The sequence below is a fragment of the Perca flavescens genome, chromosome 2 (genome assembly GCF_004354835.1).
Source record: "Perca flavescens isolate YP-PL-M2 chromosome 2, PFLA_1.0, whole genome shotgun sequence".
Classification (NCBI taxonomy): Eukaryota; Metazoa; Chordata; class Actinopteri; order Perciformes; family Percidae; genus Perca; species Perca flavescens.
Window position 1 is genome coordinate 4,739,426 of NC_041332.1, and position 23,820 is coordinate 4,763,245.

Below are 23,820 nucleotides of genomic sequence, written 5' to 3' on the forward strand. Positions count from 1 at the left end.
TTGACTATTAAGATCAGAGGATGTTGAGTGAATCACAGACTGGATAATGTCCGAGTTTGGTCAGGATGCTGTATTTTCAAATGCCATGAAATTGAAATAAAACAGCGAAAATTCAATGGAAGTAATCTTTAATCTTACCTGTGAAGAACATGGATCCATGGATGCATATGTCGTCTGGCTCCCATACAACGTACATGCATGCATCAAAATTATTTTGGGGCAATTTGGTTGTTAAGAAACCCATATTTCTGATATAAAAAAACTTTGCAAACGTGTCAAATCTGACCCGAGGGCAACACAAGGGTTAACTCATACTAAGAAATGAGTTGTCTGTGTGCACCCTTCCGCTGTTTATAATTCATGCAAAAAATATATTTGTTTAGGTGTCAAACTGACTGATCGATAGGCTCATTTCAAGTGTGGTTTTTAATTTCCATATCAATGTAGGCAAATCATTCGTTCAGAGATGCAGATGTACAGATGTACAGTATATACAGACCAAAGGGTTGTGACGTTAACAGATTAAAGTGACTTTCACACCTGAAAGTCCGAACCACAAGGTCCGGACCAAGGTTCATGTTTTTTGTGCATTTGATCCGGTAAGTTTTGCATTCACACTGCAGTTATGTAAACGCGCTAAAGATCCATACGTGAAAAAACTACATCCTGCCGCCACCACTTAACAAGTAAACTGCTGATTTATTCTCATCTCTGATAGCAGAAAGCTGTCTGCTCTTGAGCTCAGATGGGAAAGAGGGTAATTTACAATAACTTTGAATGCGAATAGTGAAAGCGAGTTTCAAGTAAACGCACCGTTGTCCCGTCTTTGTTCTTTGGCAGCTGCAGGCCGTTAACGTACCTAGGTAAGGACTACTAGCCAGTCAGAAGCAGAGTATGAGGGCGTGCCCTGACAGTACCTAGGTAAGGACTACTAGCCAGTCAGAAGCAGAGTATGAGGTTGTGTCCTGACAGTAGCTAGGTAAGGACTACTAGCCAGTCAGAAGCAGAGTATGAGGTTGTGTCCTGACAGTAGCTAGGTAAGGACTACTAGCCAGTCAGAAGCAGAGTATGAGGCCCTGACAGTACCTAGGTAAGGACTACTAGCCAGTCAGAAGCAGAGTATGAGGGCGTGCTATGCTAGCAGCTAGGTAAGGACTACTAGCCAGTCAGAAGCAGAGTATGAGGGCGTGCCCTGACAGTACCTAGGTAAGGACTACTAGCCAGTCAGAAGCAGAGTATGAGGGCGTGCTATGCTAGCAGCTAGGTAAGGACTACTAGCCAGTCAGAAGCAGAGTATGAGGGCGTGCTATGCTAGCAGCTAGGTGAGCATTATAACGTGTCTTGTCTCTGAAGTAAAAGCTGGACTACAATAGAGCTGTTTGGAGCAGTTTGTGAACAGTGTTTTCTGTTGGAGGACTTTCGACTTTTTCACTTTGTAAACCTATAACGTGCACAAAAAAAGATATATAACACAATAAAGGAAGGGGGGAAAAGCCAAAAAGCGTAATATGAGCACTTTAAATTGGCTAAAACTTGCCGAACCATCAGTCCTTTTCAAATTTAGGCGACCGCGTTGGATTAGATCCCCAACAGTGAAACTTGCTGACGTTTCCGTTACTGTATCAACAGAAAACCCTCCTACAGGTCTCTATCTCCCGCCTCCAAGCTCCAATTAACCCTCCAATTAGCTGCCTCCTCCCATCTGTGACTGTGACCGGGGGGATGTTTGGAGACGGGGGCAAACTCCCCCCCACAGGAATTAATCATTCAGATCATTAGGGTTACCTCCCGAACACACAACACAACACAACGGGTCTCGAGCTCCAGCAAAAAAGGCTTCTGACTCACCAGTTGTTGACCTGCAGGTTGGTGAGGCCGGTGTCCAGAGCCAGCTGCTTCTTCTGCTCCTCCGACGGGTACGGGTGCTACAGAGGGACAAAAAACACAGATGTCAACGACAACACACCGTGAAACATCATAGGGTTGTTTCTTCATCTTCTTCTTCTTCTTTTCCACATTATTAGTTAGAGTCTCGAAGCTGCTGATTAGCGTTAAAGAAGGGAGAAGGGGCTAGACTCATTAAGGGGATATGAAATGGAGCATAGTTAATGTTGAGCCAATTAGAGAGGGAAGCCAAGTGGAGAGAGAGAGAGCTCTGTGTGTGTGCGTGTGTGTGTGTGTGTGTGTGTGTGTGTGTGTGTGTGTGTGTGTGTGTGTGTGTGTGTGTGTGTGTGTGTGTGTGTGTGTGTGTGTGTGTGTGTTGGGGTTGTTGAGGCTTGTTTCTCTAATAGTAGAGGATCAGAACAGGCCTGAGGCTGCACAGCTCCATCCCTAGAGTCTGCATATGCATGTATGTGTGTGTGTGTGTGTATGTGTCATTGATGCTTTAAAAATGTGTGTGTGTTTGTGTAGAGTATGCATTTGTTATATGTATTGATCTGTATAAATAATACAGGCTACATCTACACGGCTACATTTTCATTTTCAAGCAGCGTTTTGAGACAAAAACGATCTCCGTCTACACAAGAGTTTTAGCTCCAGTAGCAGAACTAATCTGCGTCCATATTAACAAGTCTGACAACACATATCACATGACACACACACACACACACACACACACACACACACACACACACACACACACACACACACACACACACACACACACACATCACATCGTGTGAAGTAGGGCTGGGTGATTCTTGACCAAATACCTCAATGTCGATATTGCGACCATATTATAGCGTTGACTATTGATGCTTTAAAGTGTAAATAGTTTTTTTTTGTTTTTTTAACCTATGTTTCTATGTTTCTCTGTCTATAAGTGACTGATGGGAACAACAATCTTCGACATTGGTGCAGTATTAAGAGAGATCTGCAGTCGGCAGCAGAGAAACAAGCTACGATGTAATAGTAATTGTCCAGCTTGTATTTACCTTCACAAAAGTGCTGGTTTTGCCGTTGACAGGCTCAGATTAATATTCTAAGTGTCTGACAACATTATGGGAAGGATTTCTAAAGAGTAAGATCCTTTTTTTTAAACATAAAAACATCCACGAAATTGCGTTCGCTAAACCCACCAGACTCCATGTAAATAATTAGTGATTTAAGCATCATAAAATACACTTCATTCAAAGTCGACAGAATCAAAATAACACTATGAAAAGCTATTTTGGGTCGTCTTTCCACTTCGCCAACCATCACAACTCTAGTTTTGCTTGAAATACACACATAATTTAGGGATTTACATTGACTCTATACACGCTAAAAGTACTGTTTTTTTAAATGGAGTCTGGTGGGTTTAGCGTTAGTGACTTCAGAGCGGTTTCTGGTTAACCAGAAAGGTCTCAAAGAGGTTTTTAAATGTCTATCTCTGTAGGGATCCTTTCCTTAATGTTGTCAGACACTTAGAATAATAATCTGAGTATGTCAGCGGCATAATGAGCACTTTTGCAAAGGTAAATACGAGCTGGAATATTACTATTAACTCGCATTATAGCTTGTTTCTCTGCTGCCGACTGCAGCGATCTCACTTAACACTGGACCAATGTCAAAGATTGTTGTTCCCATCAGTCACTTAGACACAAACACATGGGAACATAGGGTCCATGTTGAAAAAAAACCCCAGTAGTTACCCTTTAATTAAGATGAAAACATATTGGATTAGTATCTGCATTTATAACCACCTTTAGCGTCTTGGTTTCAGCTATAAATACACAAAATAGGAGTGGACGGGAGGGGAAAGTTCACGTAAAAAGCTGCGGACGATAAATAACGTTTCTCTGCAACAGCTGACAGCGAGTGAGAGTTTCTTCATCATGCTGACCGAAACCAGCTGCTGCGGATCCTCCGCGGCACGTCGCTGCCCGTCCCTGACCCAGATAGCGGCGCTTTCAGGAGCTATTTTCACACTGATGTAACACTGCTGCTAAAAGATCAGCTCGTTAAACTCCGCAGAGAGCAGAGCATCCAAACATATGGACACATGGTGGAGACTTTTTATTACTAACAAACAGACAGTAAAAGAAATGGACCAACAGATCCCGTTGCTCTGGATGAGACCAGTGAAGGATGTTAAAAGTCACTTTTCCGGTTTTCCAACTGAGCTTGAAGACGTAGATGTGACGTGAGCAACCGGTCTGAAAGTGTGAAGTCTTCTGGTAGCTGTGCCGAGAGAAATCTCAATCATTCCCAGTCTTACAGAGACGGAGAGTGTGAGCAGGAGCCGTCCATGAGCGTAGGAGCAAAAACGTTGCTAAAATATTTTGTTCCGATGCTTTTCATGGACTCTCTACGGCACGTGTCAAACTCAAGGCCCTCGCACATTCTGATCCGGCCCCCATATCAATCTATGTTCACAATGTATTTTGGCCCACATAGTTATGCGCCAAAGCAAAAACATGGAAAACTTGCAATCACGTGACAATCAAAGCAGAATTTGGCCAATTTGCCGACTTTGATACTCAGAAATTCCCCCAGAAGAAGAAGAGAGTTTAATATTCAGGCTGTGAAAGAGCTCGTTGTGAGTCAGCTGGGTGGAAAATACTACTTAGAAAATGGTGATGGCGCAGTGGTTATGACATGTACATTTGGTGCAGGAGACCGGCGTTCGATTCCCACTGCGATACATCAACCAATGTGTCCCTGAGCAAGACACTTAACCCCTAGTTGCTCCAGAGGAGTGTTACCTCTACTACCTATATATATATATATATATATATAGCAATTGTAAGTCGCTTTGGATAAAAGCGTCAGCTAAATGACATGAAATGTAATGATTGGATTTGCTTGATTCTAGGATGGCTTTGGAACGTTTTTGCTGACTTTTTCAGGGCTTTATGCGGACCAAACTGTAAGTGAGAAGACTATATGAGACACGCAATCATTGAGTCAAAGATATTTGACTTTTTCGATGAAATAAAAGCAATAAACTATAAATGTCTGGCCCTTTGTGCGATTCTCTTTTTCCAGTGTGGCCCTTAGTGAAATACAGTTTGATACCCTGCTACGGAGCCATAATGTGAGGTACAAGGTAATGGAGCCTTTTATACATTGTCGTCTTTCTTTAGAAATAAACAACGGACAAATAGAGTCTTTAAACGCTTCAGATGTAAAGTTATTCACTGTCAAAGTGACGTCAAAATGAATGGGAGTCAATGGGATGCTAACGGTGAGTTGACGGCTTGTTAGCATCAAAATGGCGCAATAGGAGCTATTATTTCCGATGCTCGCCTACCCCCCTTACTAAATAAAATAATACCAAATAACTTGTTGTGTGTGTAAAGCACAGTCTGCTCCATGTCGGTAGACTTTCTTTATTTCAGAAGGAACCGCTCGCAGGACCCGATTCATCCTTACCTACGAGTGATTTAAGAACTTTACATTTTCTCGAAGGTTTGAGCAAAACTGTCGAGTGATCCGGGTCGTAAAGTCACGTACGAATAGTCTCTAAATTCCTCCATAATGGGTGAAAAACTATAAAAAGTAGATGACATGTTAATGCCTTGATCTCAATGATCTTGTCAATCAACTGAGTGTTTAATTGTCTAACAATGTCAGCTGTACTTGGCCTGCATATTGTTGGGTAGTTTAAGTTAGAAAAAAAACAAACATTGTATTTTATAAAATGCATGTGTGTTTGTGTCCTAATGTGTAAAGTAACTAGTAACTAAAGCTGTAACATATGAGTGTAATGGAGTAAAAAGTCCAATATTTCTCTCTCTCTATTAGATTGTCCCATCTACATTATCATGCAGCACAAAAACAAGTTCAGTGGTTTTAAACGCTGCAGAATCTCCCGTATGTCACGGAGCATCATGGTTCAGGGCTGGTCTCATTTCAGAGTTTCCACTCAGGGTTTTTTAAAAAAAAATCTGGAGCCACCTGCTCATTAGAAAATGATAATCCTGTTAGCAAGGAGCGCATAACAGTTCACTAATGACTTATGTGCCAAAACCAACCATCTTGTTGTTGTTTTACCTCACCGTGCTGCAGTGGTGTGCAGGTACCGCTGTGATATCACTATTGGATGTGCTCGGTGTGCTTGTGATCAACTGGCTGGTGGCCCAAATATCTTTTTAAACACGCTTTGACATTGAACGCAACTCGGGGGATTTTGCAGAATCGGCCAATATCAAACGCTCTTTATCACTGTAATAAAGTCTGCAGCTCTCCTTTCATCTGCACATTTACAGTAATGGATGCAAGGCATGACTGGCAGGTCTGAACACACGCACACAACGCACGCGCGCACACACACACACACACACACACACACACACACACACACACACACACACAGATGTGATGTGGGGGAGGTGTTGTTGTTTAGTGTCCCAGTAAACCTGTTAAGAGGGTGTAATTACTACTCATTTAGAGTGTGTGTGTGTGTGTCAGAGGGTGTTCTGGCTTCATGGCTGCCTCCCCTAAAGTCGTACACAAAATCTAACAGCCACAGCTCATAAAGCCGAGCCACAAGCTGTTTACACACACACACACACACACACACACACACACACACACACACAGAGCTTTTTTACGTTTTTATTTCATGTAAAAGTGTAAAACCGTCCTCCCTGTTGATGTAATTAGTGTGTAATTCACCTCCCGCTCGTTCTCAGATGTTATTCGCTTCCTTAAAATGACTCCTTTACAAATCGGAGCGCGTGCAGCAGGTGCTGCGAGCTCTGCGTAGACGCTACCATTTGTTTACAGTCACCCAACTCGTTAAAGAGCTGCTTTGGCTTACAAATTACACATGTGACTCCGTCAAAACAGCTGGAAAGACTTTGCACGTTCAAGCGCTTCGACAGAGCAGCAGGCTGAATTTGCACACACACACACACACACAAAAAAGAAACTCCAGCGTCGGTATGAAGAGTCGAGACATTGTTTCCTCTATGTTGATTTTGTAGTGGCGGCCCACCACGGCAAAATTTCTGCCACCACAGTATCAGAAATAGGGCTGTACAAAAAAACGTAGTCCCGGTTGCCTTTTAAATGATCCTGCTGACATAATGCAATTTAACAAGTAGAGCTATTCAGAGGTTAACTCCACACACTGTTGTGTTGATGTAGTTTATTGTCAATACGTACGCTTTTCTTCCGAGTCGACTATCAGACGAACAACTTAATTCAATGTTGTTCGGACAGACCTGCCCCCACTGCTGAAAAAAACTAAAAAAATCCTAAAGGAAACACTGCGAGAGAAACGAGTACTGAACTTCAAAGCGAGCACCACAATTACAGAGAAGGACTTCAGCTTGCTCAGCTGAGGAATGGGCCTCCTGAGCCGAGCGGGACAGATGAGTTAGCAGGAAGCCCCGGCGCTGACCTCACAGCCTCCCCCAGCCCCCCCGCCCCCCAGCTCTCCAACCATCAGGAGGTCAGGGGGCGCCCGGGACACCTCCATCCATCCATCCATCCATCCATCCATCAGCAGCTGTTTACAGCCACAGAGCTGCAGATGTGGGTGATGGAGAGGCCACTGCGATGGTGATCGGCAGGCAGGCACCAACACGTGTTCAGCCGCCTCCAGCAAAGCCACCAGAGACCTCATCAACCGTCGGTCTCAAGGATCGGAGCTAGTGTCCAACTCAAGTCTTAAAGGGCTACGCCACCGTTTGTTGAAATAGTTCTTATCACGGTCTCCCCTGGTGGGCCTATGCATTTTTTTGTCTCCGTGCAAGTAATTAGGTTATTTTTTTGGTCTTTTGTTGGCTCACTTTTACTCACAACATGCTAACCGGCAACATAGGATTCCATTCACTATGCTAAGCTAACTAGCGGCGGCGCTGCCGGTGTTGCACCGGACTAAAACGATGCATGCACAAAAAATGCGTTGGCCCACCTATCTACAGCTAGGGGAGACCCCACCTATCTACAGCTAGAGGAGACCCCACCTATCTACAGCTAGAGGAGACCCCACCTATCTACAGCTAGAGGAAATCCCACCTATCTACAGCTAGAGGAGACCCCACCTATCTACAGCTAGGGGAGACCCCACCTATCTACAGCTAGAGGAGACCCCACCTATCTACAGCTAGAGGAAATCCCACCTATCTACAGCTAGAGGAGACCCCACCTATCTACAGCTAGAGGAGACCCCACCTATCTACAGCTAGAGGAGACCCCACCTATCTACAGCTAGGGGAGACCCCACCTATCTACAGCTAGGGGAGACCCCACCTATCTACAGCTAGAGGAGACCTCACCTATCTACAGCTAGGGGAGACCCCACCTATCTACAGCTAGAGGAGACCCCACCTATCTACAGCTAGAGGGGACCCCACCTATCTACAGCTAGAGGAAACCCCACCTATCTACAGCTAGAGGAGACCCCACCTATCTACAGCTAGGGGAGACCCCACCTATCTACAGCTAGAGGAGACCCCACCTATCTACAGCTAGAGGAGACCCCACCTATCTACAGCTAGAGGAAATCCCACCTATCTACAGCTAGAGGAGACCTCACCTATCTACAGCTAGGGGAGACCCCACCTATCTACAGCTAGGGGAGACCCCACCTATCTACAGCCAGGGGAGACCCCACCTATCTACAGCTAGGGGAGACCCCACCTATCTACAGCTAGAGGAAATCCCACCTATCTACAGCTAGAGGAGACCCCACCTATCTACAGCTAGGGGAGACCCCACCTATCTACAGCTAGGGGAGACCCCACCTATCTACAGCTAGAGGAGACCCCACCTATCTACAGCTAGAGGAGACCTCACCTATCTACAGCTAGGGGAGACCCCACCTATCTACAGCTAGAGGAGACCTCACCTATCTACAGCTAGGGGAGACCCCACCTATCTACAGCTAGGGGAGACCCCACCTATCTACAGCCAGGGGAGACCCCACCTATCTACAGCCAGGGGAGACCGGGATAAGCCCTATTTCAACAAACGGTGGCGTATACCTTTAAGTCTTTAAGTTATTAGTCCAATTCAAGTCTTAGGTCTTTAAGTTAGTGTCCAATTCAAGTCCTAAGTCTCTAAGATAGTGTCCAATTCAAGTCCTAAGTCTCTAAGATAGTGTCCAATTCAAGTCTTAAGACTTTAAGTTAAGATTCCAACTCAAGTCTTAGGTCTCTAAGTTAGTGTCCAATTCATGTCCTAAGTCTCTAAGATAGTGTCCAATTCAAGTCCTAAGTCTCTAAGATATTGTCCAATTCAAGTCTTAAGACTTTAAGTTAAGAGTCCAACTCAAGTCTTAGGTCTCTAAGATAGTGTCCAATTCAAGTTTTAACTCTTTAAGTTAAGATTCCAACTCAAGTCTTAGGTCTCTAAGTTAGTGTCCAATTCAAGTCCTAAGTCTCTAAGATAGTGTCCAATTCATGTCTTAAGTATTTAAGTTAGTGTCCAACTCAAGTCTTAGGTCTCTAAGTTAGTGTCCAATCCAAGTCTTAAGTCTTTAAGTTAAGAGTCCAACTCAAGTCTTAGGTCTCTAAGTTAGTGTCCAATTCAAGTCTTAAGTCTCTAAGTTAGTGTCAAACTCAAGTCTTAGGTCTCTAAGTTAGTGTCCAATTCAAGTCTTAAGTCTCTAAGCTAGTGTCAAACTCAAGTCTTAAGTATTAAGTTAGTGTCCAAGTCACGTCTTAGTTCTTTAAAGTGTGTAAAAGAGGGGTTAAGTTTCTTAGCCAAGAACAAAAGGTCCAGCTATCAGGACTGTTAGTGGGTCCAATCAGACCTTAAACTCTTCTGTGTTTGGTTAAAAATAAAAGCCTCTGTTCTGTTGCTCCCTGGCCCTGCAGTGAAAACATCATCCATTACCCTCCGTGACAGGTCCCCCGGGGTCCCCAGGGCCTGGTGCTCTGTGGGGGTCACCTTTATTGACCTCGCACCCCCCCCTCGCCCCCCCACACACACACACACGTACACAAGAAATGTGCAGCATGTGGTCACATACATCACGGAGCAGCCTTTCTTCCCTGACAGCGTAAATGAGCGTCCGTCAGATAATGAAGCGAGCAGGCGACAGATGGAGGGAAGGACTCGAGGAGTCTGAAAGACCCCGAAAAAAAAACGCAGTGCACGACAGCTTTCGACTTAATTAAGACTCAACAAAGCAAAGGTTTTCTGTAATAATCTGAAACTTGTTGCCACTTTCTGATTCTCATTTCTTTTATGTAATAAGCAGTCAGACTGAATTTTATCAACACGACTCTGGACTATTAATAGTGCCGACATGTTGTATGTAAAATGCTAGCAAGCGCGCGCACACACAAACACACACAAGCATATGCACACACACACACACACAAACACACAAGCATCTGCACACACACACACGTACACACATGCGCATGCACACACACACACAAACATCTGCACACACACACGCACACACAAGCATCTGCACACATGCACAAACACACACACAAGCATCTGCACATGCATGCACACACTTGCGCACATATGCACAAACACACACACACATACAAACACACTACACAGACACACACACACACACTTGAAAACACACACATACATACATCCGCATGCACACACAAGCACGCACGCGCGCACAAACGCCGAACACACACGTGCACACATACACATACACGCACTCCCACACACGCATACACACACACAAGCATCTGCACACGCACACGCACACACACACTACACACACAAACACACACAAACCTACACATACACACACACAGACACACACACTTAAACACACACATACATCCGCACGCACGCACGCACGTGCGCACAAACGCCGAACACACACCCACACACACGTGCGCACATACACACACGCAAACGCACACATACACACACACAAACGCACGCATCCACAAACACACCCACACGTACACGAGCAGAAAAATGTCAAATAAATATGAAAATGAATTATGTGGAGTGGTATTATATACTGTAATAGTTTCTGTTGTTGCATGTTCACGTATCGGAGCACAAAAAAACCTTTGTCCATTGAGAGATTTTGGGCTATTCGTCTTCCATAACCTTTCTTCTTTTCGAGTGGAAAGAAACTACACTACAGAGGTCACTGTGTCCACATTGGCACACCACTCGCTGCTATTGGCCATATTCGGACACTTCCAACATGACGCACCTTCCGGTCTTTTCGCGGTACTTTGTGTTTCCGATCATCACCAAAAATGTTAGCAGAATTGATTCGCACCCATCTAACGATCTACGTATGAATGTTCCTATATTTACGTGGACATTTAGATGTCTAATTAGTATACGAACGTGACTTTCATGAGGACGAGAGAAGTAAGACCGCTCAGGCGACGAGCTTTTCCACTAAAAAGTTTCTATTTTTACTGTAGTGGAAATTAAGGAGCTTTTATTGCATAGTTCAGAGTTGTTGAAGCATGTCATTTCATTGTGAAGGACAGTAGACAAAGTACGATCTGGTAGTTTTGACAGCATTGATGGGACTTAACACCCCCCAAAAACCACCATTGTTTACAGCGAGGAGATAGCTAGGGGGTGTCCGGTTATGGCCAAGTGTAGCGCACGGCTAATTCACTAGCGTACTTTAGCCGGCTCTTGTGAAGTAAAAACTAAAGTAAACAGTTGAAACTATGTACCGTTAGAAAGGTAGGAAGCTACACTTATAGTTTTACACCATTAAATTAACTGAAAACATAAATAGATCTTTTATATTTGTATTTGAACAGATATTTTGATAGAACGTTGGCCAATAAGTGTCCGAACGTGGACACAGTGACGCTAGTATTACTATTACTTTACTCACTCTATTTGTGTGTGTAGATGCACTCTAAATTCACCCAAAGTTAGCATCAGATAACGCCTCATTTACACACCAACACGGTGAGTTTAGCGGAGTGTTTTCTCTGCTCGGGGTGGAGGTGTGTTAACAGTCTGAGGCTGTGTCTCAAACCGCCTATTTGCACACTTCAAGCACTTAGTTTTAAGTATATCGTGTAGATAACGCAAAAAGTCAGAGCACTGAAAGTACCAGGATGACCCCCTTAAAAAAACGGTTATAAAGTTCAGTGTGGAACGATGGACACAACTCACACTAAACGGGCGCCATCTGGACTACGCAGCGGAAAGGGGGAGGGACCAAGGGACATTGACTGGCAGCTGATTGGACGAAATCCAAAGTGGGCTCTACGGCAGGAAGTGGTCAGTGCACGTTAGCAGTGTACTGACTGAAGTGTGCGGTTTGAGACACAGCCCGAGTTATTTATTTTACTTTGATTAAATTCTGCATCTGCCGAGTCCGTGTGGCCCTGCTCATTTGCATAATTTAAAACGTTAGAATGTTATGGAGCTAGAACAGTGACAGTAACCTGTGGTAGTGAAAATAAAAATTGGAATTGAAACAACAAATATTGGCATTGAAAAATGTTGAACTGAAATATAAAACCCAAACATTAAAACAATATTTGTTGTTTCAATGCCAATTTTTATTTTCAATACCACAGGTTACTGTGACTGTTCTAGCTCCATAGGATGTCAGGTTAACATGTACGACACAAGAATAATTATCTTAATTTCAGAAATTTAAAAAAACAAAGTTACCCTTCAAATGGAAATCTTTAACATCTAAGACTGCTTTTATTATCTTCTCCCTCTCTCTCTCTCCCTGTCTCTCACTCTCTTGCTGTCTCTCTGTCTGTGTCCCTCTCTCTCTCTCTGTCTCTCTCTCTCCCTCCCTCTCTCCCTCCCTCTCCCTCCTCTCTCAGGTACCAGTGTTTCCTCCCTCTCTCTCTCTCTCTCTCCCCTCTCTCTCCCTCTCTCTCCCTCCCTCTGTCTGTCTGTCTCTCCCTCTCTCTCCCTCTCTCTCTTTATCCCTCTGTCTATCTCTCTCCCTCCCTCTCCCTTGCTGTCTTTCTCTCTCCCACACTCTCTCTCTCCTCTCTCTAACTCCTCTCCCAGGTTCTAGTGTTTCCTCCCTCTCTCTCCTCTCTCTCCTCTCTCCTCCCTCTCTCTCCTATCTCCTCCCTCTCTCCCAGGTACCAGTGTTTCCTCCCTCTCTCTCCTCCCTCTCCCTCTCTCCCTCTCTCTCTCCCAGGTACCAGTGCCTCCCCCCCCTCTCTTCCTCCCCCCTCCCATCTGCTGCTGCACTCTCTGTCCTCCAGGTTCAGCTCAGGCTCCTGGCAGCGGGCCTGGCCCCCAAAGAACTCCGCCCGAATTAGCCTCTCCATGTTTGGAGGGAGGCAGACAGACAGGCAGGCAGACAGGCAGGCAGACAGGCAGGGGGAGATGGGAGGAAAAGGTGGGGGTGTGTGGTTGTTCTGCTGGCCTCAGCCAAAACCATGAGTCAGTCAGTATGTTATCCGTCATCCTGGACCACTCATTACAGCTTCACGCTCGTAAAATAACAGCCAATATTGCCCTTTGGAGGTTGTTACGTTCTCGCCATTAGAATGATTGGAAATTGATTTACTGTTTTATGCTGATGATCATAAAAAATATATTAATAAAGATATAAATCTAGTCGTCCTTTCTCGGACACACCCGGTCTGCACCCGAGCAGACTAACCGAGCGATGTTTTCACAGTTACACCCTAGTCCTGACGACAAAAAATGAGAACTTTAAGATTCAAGATTCAATACTTTACTGCAATACAACTCGGTGCAAGTTGCTGGGAATTTGCTTCAGTGTGCTCATGACAGGACATCGACACAATACAACAACAAAGACATAGTAACTAATATATACACATATGGTACCCCACACGGGATCACACATCTACTCGACAACATAGCACTGACAAAACATATCAACATATCACAGCACCGCAGCTTAAAAGGAGACTGAATGTGATTTAGAGCCTAATGTTCAATCAGAATTACAACACAGCTATCAATGTGCGGAATAAATGAAGTTTAACATATTACACATATACACACACATATATATATATATATATATATATATATATATATATATATATATATAATGTGTCTCTTCTTCTCATCGGGCTGTAGAGAGTTTACAGAAAGCTGCTGGTTTATTGGTAACTGTTGGAGCTATTCATTTCTTTTGTTATATTTAATAGTTAATAAAGAGGCGGTTGTACAGTACTTGGTGCCCAGAAACCTCACAAATTTCACTCTAAAGCTTGAAAGATTAATTGATTAATCGGTTTGTTCTAGGGATGCACCGAATCCAGATTTTTGGGGGTTCGGCAGAATACCGAATCCTCCTTCCATTCTCGGTCCATTAACACAGTAAACACATTAATGAAGTAAACAACGTCGAAAGCCTCTAAAATAGTTAATTTTAACAACTTAATGTTGAATCTACGCGCTTTTTTCACATCATAGGAAAGCACGTCGCTATCGCCAGACGAGTGACAATTTTTGTTTGGCAAATTTCCGCTAATCAGTGTATGGTGAAGGCATGTTGGGGAGGTAGGAATTGGAAAGCTAACGTTGGCTGACGCGTGCATTTGATTGCTGAAGGAATTTGACTACTGGACAGCTAGATATTAAGCTAAGTACTTACTTTATTTGGGTTTTTTACTGCTTTGTCTACTTCTACTCTTCTACTTTCTACTGCTGCTGTGTTACTTTCTATTGCTGCTGTGTGTTTGTTGCTGGATTGGTTGTGTTGTTAGGCAGAATTTTAGTGGTTTTTGTTAAAGTGAAACTAGTGAGTGTGAAGTGTGAATTTGGGAGTGGAGGTTAACGAGTCAGGTGCTTTTGACTGATTAGCGAGGGTGTGGCTCGTGCACAACTTGTATTCTTTCAGATGTTTCGTACAAAATGTTGTAACAGCGGCCATGTTGTGTATAGTTTAGGGTCCTCGCCACCACCAGACCAATCAGCACTGAACAGATTGAACATGTAGCTGGACTTGAATGGCCTTCTTTTGACTGAAAGTACTGCCAAACAAAAACTCTTTCTGCTCACCAGATCCATGTCCACTTTCTCACAGCCTGCTGCATTGAACGCTCCACCTACGTAAACACCTTCCCGTAATCAACAGCGCCGCCATTATGGCGACCAGCGTAGTGCAAGCGTAGGGTTCGGTTCAGTGGGAACAAACTCTAAAGTTCGGCAGAAACCCAACCCCGTCAAAAAGCCCAATATTCAGCCGAATCCGAATCCTGCATTCGGTTCATCCTTGGTTTGTTTCATGTCCCTTTCCGGTAACATGGACTAACATAGACTAATAAGATTAATAAGCAGCCAGGAAGCACTTTGTAAATCTTAACTTGAATTTAAACACAGTTTTGGGCCTGGGACTGAAAGGGTTAAACTGCACTACTCATTGTTTTTATTTAACGTGGGTAACTAACAGCTAAAACGTTAACTTTGTCAAAGTTGAAACTATTTACTATCTTCCAAAATAGAGACAAGCTAAAATACCCCATTGGATGGATGGTCCTTTTCTCCTCTTAGGTATTTAAAAATATATATATATATTTTAAAGTATTGGAAGGATACAGAGGCCCCATCGCTACAGCAATGGAAGGGACTAATGAAATATTATTTAACTACAGAGAAATCAATGTTTGAAGACCGGAACAAAAGGCAACAATTCAACAAGGTGTGGCAGGACATATATGAAGTCTTGTAAACTTAATGGCTAAGAAATAAGGAAACCAAGTGTGTGTGTGTGTGTGTGTGTGTGTTTCAAAAAGTTGAAACTATTTTATTTGGCCATCTGGAATTTGGCCAGTCTGTCACTGGTTGGAAGTTGCCAGAAGGGCCGGCCCCCCCATGTACCCCTATGGGCCACTACTGATAATATGTCTAAGTTATTTTATGCATGCAGCCACAGATATTCAAGATTGTACCGAGGTGCGTGGAAAGATCCACTCGGAAGGCAGAGTTACTAATTTCCAAGCTTAGGTTATTGACAAAAATAGGGCCGGTGTGTTGCCAATGCCAGAGCCATTTTTCGATCCCATTATGGATTTTACATTTAACAAACTGCTCCAAACACACATCACTAAGTCCAACACAAAGAATTTGACTCACGCAAGATGATTCAGGGGCATTTTTTCTATTCTACAGAGAGAAAAGGCTGAGTCATGAGCAGCCACCTTTTCTCTCAGCAGTGGAACCCATTCATCTATCAATGCTCTCTTTTGTGAAGCTCTTGTTTGCGCTTGTTACGCACCATTAAAAACACTGTTTGCACCTGTTAAAGCATGCAAAACCTGCGACACAGACACAAAGTGCAGAAGGTCACTTTCAGGAATCGAAACCCCAGAATTGAAAATGCTTCTTAAAAATGTGCAATCATACGTTACAACATGAACTTACACTTCAGATATTTGTTTTCGCTAATACGGTTCGAGTAATGTGACCACAAGCTGAACAAATGCTGCAGAACATGCAGAGAGACTAATGGGAGTAGTACACCCATTACAATAACTAGACCACTGGTTCTCAAGCTTTTTTTCAATAATGTTCCCCCATTTGAACAGTTTTTAAGCCATGTACCCCCTAACCAGCACAAATAATGTTTGGCAGAACAAAAAAAAGTCTCTATAAAGAGGAAGAATACAGCGATGTCAGCGATAGATTTACTAAACAACAGCCTCGGACCTGGAAAACATTTAGATGATGATGGAATAAGGAGACAAAAACTTGGAAAAAACTGTAGAAAGAAGGAAGGCAACACTAGGGCGACAAAAGGGACACAAAATTGAAAATAAGCGAAGAAAGACAGTTGAAAAAAGTAAGGAAGAGAGGCAAGAATAGGTCAAAACAAACGACAAAACCTTCAAATAAAAAGGTGACAAACTTCAAAAACAGCGACAAATACTTTGAAAAATGCGACAAACTTGGAGAAAAAAAGCCAGTAAAACTACAGCCATTATCTGCCAGACAACACCAGAAGGTAGATAATGGATTTAGTCAAAACTCGGAGTTGACAGTTGTGGGTAAGCTCCAAGTTCATGGAAGTTACATAGAAGTCTTTGTCATCTACCATTTTTAAAATAAGAGCAATGCAACCATACACTGTAAAAATAATGGCTGTAGCATCGCTAACGTCACCCATTGGTATGACTCAATGTGGCATGGTATTACCTCTCCCACTGAATCCAATCCACATCATTAAAGGTCTCATGGCATGACAATTTCACTTTATGAGGTTTTTTTTAACATCAATATGAATTCCCCCAGCCTGCCGATGGTTCCGCAGTGGCTAGAAATGGTGATAGGTGTAAACCCAGCCCTGGGTATCCTGCTCTGCCTTTGAGAAAATGAAAGCTCAGATGGACCAATCAGGAATCTCCTCCTTATGAGGTCATAAGGAGCAAGGTTACCTCCCCTTTCTCTGCTTTGCCCACCCACAGAATTTGGCCCACCCATGAGAGAGAGAGAGACATCATGGCTTTCAAACGAGCAAAGTGGCAGTTGGTCAAGACCACACACCCACCCTCCACCTTGCCCCCCCCCTCTCTCCTCCTCAATAGCTACAGACACAGAAATGGCACATCCTAAGGAAAGATCATTGTAGGACTGGCTCTAGTGGCTGAATTTCGGGAAAGAGACTTCAGATACAGTATTAGGGGACCACTAAGGTCTATATAAAAGAGACTTCAGATACAGTATTAGGGGACCACTAAGGTCTATATAAAAGAGACTTCAGATACAGTATTAGGGGACCACTAAGGTCTATATAAAAGAGACTTCAGATACAGTATTAGGGGACCACTAAGGTCTATATAAAAGAGACTTCAGATACAGTATTAGGGGACCACTAAGGTCTATATAAAAGAGACTTCAGATACAGTATTAGGGGACCATTAAGGCCAATATAAAAGCATCCAAAGAGCACCATGTCATGGGACCTTTAAATTTCAACATTTTGAGTAGGTGCCCTCAAAAACAGTGAATGAAGTCAATGCACGTACCGTGAGGTGCTGAAACAGCCAGGCTCTCAGGATGTTGGTGGCCACTTTGGGGAAGATGCCTCTCTTTTTGTTGTGCAGTTTGTCTCTGTCGGGGTCATCGTCGTCCCCCGTGCTGGGAGAAGCCATGCCGTTATCCAGGCTGTCACCTGAGCAACACAACGAGGAGAAGACAGAAACTTTATTTTACAGTTTTGAGAAAAAAACGACGTTTCTGTACATACCAAACATGTCAGGCTGGTTGGTACACATCTGGTCTCGCATTGCCAGACCTTCCTACACAGCAACAACTAATTTTTTCCCCCTTACTGTACCGAAAATCCAATCCAATCCACTTTATTTCTATAGTACATTTTACAAACACAAAGTTTCCAAAGTGCTGCACAGAAGACTCAGAACATACAAACCAATTAATATAAAATTATTTAAACAAAATAAAAACATCAGGTTTAAAAATATATAAAATATAGAAAGAATAAAAGAAAGAACAAACAAAGAATAAAAGTGTGTCTTTAGGCGAAAATGAACCGAACCGTGATTTTTGTGTACCGTTACACCGCTAGTTGTTATGTTGTTTAACCCTTGTGTTGTCTTCCCGTTCGACCATGCAACATTTTGTTTTTCTTGGTCAAACCCAAGGGGGTAAGTGAGCGTATGGCAAGCGTAGCTCCTATGGCGCCGTTTTGATGATAACAAGCCATCACCTCCCGTTAGCATCCCATTGACTCCCATTCATTTTGACGTCACTTTGACAGCGAATAACTTTACATCTGAAGCGTTTAAAGACTCTATTTGTCCGTTGTTTATTTCTAAAGAAACACGACGATGTATAAAAGGCTCCATTACCTTGTAGCTCACGTTATGGCTCCGTAGCAGACGCTTTTGTAAAAATAGGCTAACGATTGGGTCATAACCACGAGACTTACTGTCACACAGTAGAGGAATTACCGTATAGTACAGGAGAAGCTCACAGGCAGTTTGGACTTACATTAGCTGTTTAGGTTTAATTACTAATGTTAACTAATATGTTAGTGATCAGTAATTAGCCTGTGTCTATGTTATCTCCTTACATATACCTACACTCTCCGTCTCTGTAAGATTGGGAATGATTGAGATTTCTCTCTCACAGCTACCAGAAGACTTCACACTTTCAGACACGTTGCTCACGTCACATCTACGTCTTCAAGCTCAGTTGGAGGCTGCTCAGTAACACTCAGCCAGCACCGGGAAAGAGACTTCTGATATCCTTCACTGGTCTCTGACCAGAGACACGGGGTCTGGTGGTCCATTTCTTTTTTCCTGAAATTTTTTCTCAGTTTATCAGATGTTTTTGTCAATTTTTTTGCGCTTTTTTGGGATGTTTTGGTTATTTTTTTTTTTCATCATTTTGTCACTTTTTTCAATTTTCTTTTGTAATTTTTTTTCCAAATGCTATAAAATTGAATAAAAAACCCAAATTCAATGAAAATAGTGAACTGATCATTTATTTTACTTGTGAAGAGCGTTTTAGGGAACCATCCACGTTATTTCTTTTATTTTTTTTTGTCAATTTGGTTGAAAGAAACCCAAATTTCTCATAAAGAAACTTTTTGAAAACGGGTCAAATTTGACCCCGATGACATCAGGAGGATTAACCCCCCCAATGTAACCCTTAAATACACACAGTTCTTGTTTGCCATACACGTATTAAGCTCCCTGAACGTTTATCTTTACCTCCTTTGGGGAGTGGGTTATCTTGCATATTTCTTGAGGGGGGCCAAATCTACCTCTTCTAAATATTGGGGAGGTGGAACATACCCCTATCTTTACTACATTCCCAGTGGTTGCAGAGTGCTACTACACAGCCAGCTATAGCTAACATTAGCATGTTTCACTCAGAGTTCACAAGTCCTCTGAGCACTTTTCTGCCCATTAGAGGCGCCCAACAAACACATGCCTTCACTCGTGTACTTTCCCTGCACAAAATTCCCCAGATGGTGAGTGGATTCGCCAGCGTGCTCTGCTCCGTAACCCTCTCTGCGGGCCCCCACCACCACCACCCCCCCCCCACCCCCCCTCAACGCAGGTTTTTTGGATTGAGGCACATATAATGCAGCATTTCAACTTTAAAAAAAAAAAAAAAAAACACTAAAAGCTGCTGGGCCTGGTGTGTGTTTTTTTTTTTACTGTACTTTCTCTGCCTGTTTAATGAGGCTCATTTTCTCCTCAGTGTTTTTAACAGCGCCCGGGCCAAGGTTAAGGCGATGGTCCCCAACAGTCGGCTCCCGGCGATGCCCAGAGTCAGCAGAGGAATCGGGGCCTCCCCCAGCGCCTCAACACAGGCAGGATTCTGCCGCGCAGCAGAGCCTGAGAAGGTGGAAATAATCATAAAAATGATGCGTAACTCCATAAACAAGCTCTCAGCCTCATTAGGCCGAACCGCAAGCTCCCCGAGGCTGATTTACACCCCACGCCTCCACCCTAACCCTCGCTGCTCTCTCCCCTCCGAGAGGTCCGACACAACCTGCTAATGCTTTGTGACAACTCGGCTTCACAACAACCTGTGAAGCCTGTTTTGGTTCCCAAAATAATCACCTTTTTGCTGTCATTTTTCCCCTTTAACCAACGAGTTTGACCCGTTTTTTGTATTTATTCATTTATTTTTTGGCATTTATAGGCCTTTATTACGACAGGACAGTTTAGACATAAAAAGGGAGAGAGAGAAAGGAATGACATGCAGCAATACGCCAGGGTTGGAGTTGAACCTGCTGCCGGCGCATAAGGACTGAGCTTCTGTACATGGGCTCACGCTCCACCAGGTGAACTACCCAGGCGCCCTTTCCTCAGTTTTTTTTACCAATGTAATTTAAACAGCTCATGTTACTGTACTGTTTCAACAGTTAGCTATATTTAATATTATATGTGGCGTTTTCTTTTGCACGGTGCAAATTTTCCACCAAAACCAGTTCCTTCCTAAGACTATTTAGCAGAGCCGCCATCGCAGGTGCATTCTGGGCGTGCTGGTCTTACAGGGAGGTGTGTTCAGGTGCATTCTGGGCGTGCTGGTCTTACAGGGAGGTGTGTTCAGGTGCATTCTGGGCGTGCTGGTCTTACAGGGAGGTGTGTTCAGGTGCATTCTGGGCATGCTGGTCTTACAGGGAGGTGTGTTCAGGTGCATTCTGGGCGTGCTGGTCTTACAGGGAGGTGTGTTCAGGTGCATTCTGGGCGTGCTGGTCTTACAGGGAGGTGTGTTCAGGTGCATTCTGGGCGCGCTGGTCTTACAGGGAGGTGTGTTCAGGTGCATTCTGGGCGTGCTGGTCTTACAGGGAGGTGTGTTCAGGTGCATTCTGGGCGTGCTGGTCTTACAGGGAGGTGTGTTCAGGTGCATTCTGGGCGTGCTGGTCTTACAGGGAGGTGTGTTCAGGTGCATTCTGGGCGTGCTGGTCTTACAGGGAGGTGTGTTCAGGTGCATTCTGGGCGTGCTGGTCTTACAGGGAGGTGTGTTCAGGTGCATTCTGGGAGTATTGCTATCTTGAGGCAGCAGGAAGTGACCAACAAAAACCTGGTCTAAAGTCAATAACGCAGCATTTCATTGTTATTTTAACAGAGCATTAGTAAAATGCTCCTAGGCTCGTGCACAGCGCGCACACACTATGCTTGTTACACACACAGGGACACACAGCAGCACACACACACACACACACACACACACACACACACACACACACACACACACACATGCAGAAGATTACAAATAAAAATATTACGGTGCAAATAACAGCAATGCTCTAAGGTCCAAACGCGCCTGGCTTTTAAAGGGAATGGGAGATGATCTCTGATTGGTTGATGAATGGGAGATGATCTCTGATTGGTTGATTGCATGTTACGCCCAAAACACACCTCTGATTAATGAAGACACTAAGAACAACCCTTTAGGACCAGGCGCCCGGCACACAGAGCCTTTTTTACCACCATCAAACTAGCAACAGTGGATTTGCGCCAGACTCTTCACGCTGTGCCCTTAGATCGTTGAAATAGGGCCCCTGTGATCGATACTGATCCTGTCATCTCACTCTTGTGTTTTCTTCTCTTCAGTACAAACTCAACGACAGAGAAAGCGCACTGAAATTGACAGTATTATGATCTTCTATGCCGAGGACATGTTTCTCTCTTTATGATCTCCAAGACGGCAAATTAACACGCCAGCCAAATATGCCGGGGAGTTTGGCTGTGGCTTCTGAGTTATAGCCGGCAGCTAGCAGATGTCATTTGAAGTCCTGCTGAATTGAGTTTTTTTTTCAGTAACGTCAGAGAAATCTTTTTATTAACCACCATTTGGCTCCGTCGCGGAGGTCAGCTGGGGAGCTGGCTGCGTGTAAGTGATGTTTAAATATCTTCCAGCCAAACGAGAGCGAGCTGAAGCAGCTTGAGGTCTGGCTGCTGATTCTGTACGTCCAGTCAGAGTGAACCGCCCGCGAGGAAGCCAAATTTGTCTCCAAATGGAGGTGTCTTTGTAAGTAAGTAAAGTTTATTTGTATAGAACCTTTCACAGATAAAAAAAAATCACAAAGTGCTTCCCAATAAAATGCAATACAACACAAGAAGTCACGATACAAGCAAACTGAAATACAAATAGAAAACATAACAAACAACCATAAAAACCCATCGACTAAGTAAAAGCCTGCTTGAACAGCAGAGTCTTCAGCTGCTTTTTAAAAGATTCGACAGAATCCAAACAACGTCGTCCCACAGCCTAGGAGCCACTGCTGGGAATGACCGATCCCCTCTAGTTTTAAAATGAGTGCGGGGGAACCACTAATAGCATCTGACCTAATGATCTTTGGTTTCATTGACTACATTTACATGCACATAATATTCAAGTTTTTGCCCTAATTCCGAAAAAGACAATATTCCAACTCAGCTGTTGACATTGTTAATGAAAGTAAGTATTCCACTAATATTCCCGTTTACATGTAGACGTGCAAAACAGGATTTTTTCTAAGTGATCCAGCAGACGGAGCGTGTGAACACAGTGTCCCCTGCTTTCATTCCCTCAATCAGCTTCTCTAAAAGGTTGCTGTAGCAATGTGTACCAATATCCAAAAACCTGTTGATATCTAAGTCTTTGATAATGTTTACAAGTAGCTGGGTTACTCCTCCTTATCGGGTCTGCAGCCTTGCAAACTGTTGGCTGGTTGGTTTTTGTACAGCAGCCGTAGCAACGCACAGAGCTGACCGTAAGCCGCAAGATGCCATAAACTGTCACAAACTGCAGTAAAAACCCAGATTGAGATACATATTCCGAATGCTCTAAAACCTGAATAATACCAGAATATCCCACATGTCTTAATCGGAAAATGCTATATTCGGAAAAGGCCTTATCCTGAATATCCAAACAGAATATGTTGTTTACATGACCCGTATCAAATTTGGAAGATTGTCATATTCGGATTAATAGTGTGCATGTAAACGTACTGATTGTCTGTACTCAAAATGTTGGAGCTTGACTGGATCCACCTCTTCTAGTTTTGTATATCCCCGTCCTAAATAACCACAGCTTTGTATCAAACAAGCAACACAGAGACAGTGCATTTAAAGGTGCCACACAAAACAGTTTTTACTTTCATTTTTTGAAATATGTCAGGTCCATATGTGTTTGTGTTATATGTGGTGAATGTGAAAATGAACTGCTACCTCCTCTGTCAGCTCTAGCCACTGAACAGAAATAAGCAGAGAAATCAGACCAATCACAAAAGCTGGTCAGTCTGACATCATGCTGCCTGAGCTCATTACTATTCATGAGCTTGACCCAGTTGCGCTGGGTAAAGGATGCTGACAGCCAGGCTCTCATTAGTTAGCTGTTAGCCAATCAGAGTCAAGCAGCTTAGCTCGTTGAATATTAATGAGAACTGGCACAAATCGAGCTGATTCTTCCTGCAGGCTTTCTATACCGCGCTAGAATGGCTTGAAACAAGGTAACCAAGGCGTTTTATCCCACAAAAAATGTTAC

General features: G+C 43.6%; 1 protein-coding gene across 1 annotated transcript in view; it reads right to left on the reverse strand.

Moving 5' to 3' along the window:
* Window positions 1-23,820, reverse strand: part of meis1a (Meis homeobox 1 a) — a 64,678-nt gene that overhangs the window by 16,457 nt on the left and 24,401 nt on the right. The window contains exons 8-9 of the mRNA XM_028598191.1: window positions 17,835-17,980; window positions 1,849-1,925 (exon numbers count right to left, since the gene is read on the reverse strand). Coding sequence (XP_028453992.1) covers window positions 1,849-1,925; window positions 17,835-17,980 — 223 coding nt within the window. The remainder of the gene's footprint in view (window positions 1-1,848; window positions 1,926-17,834; window positions 17,981-23,820) is intronic.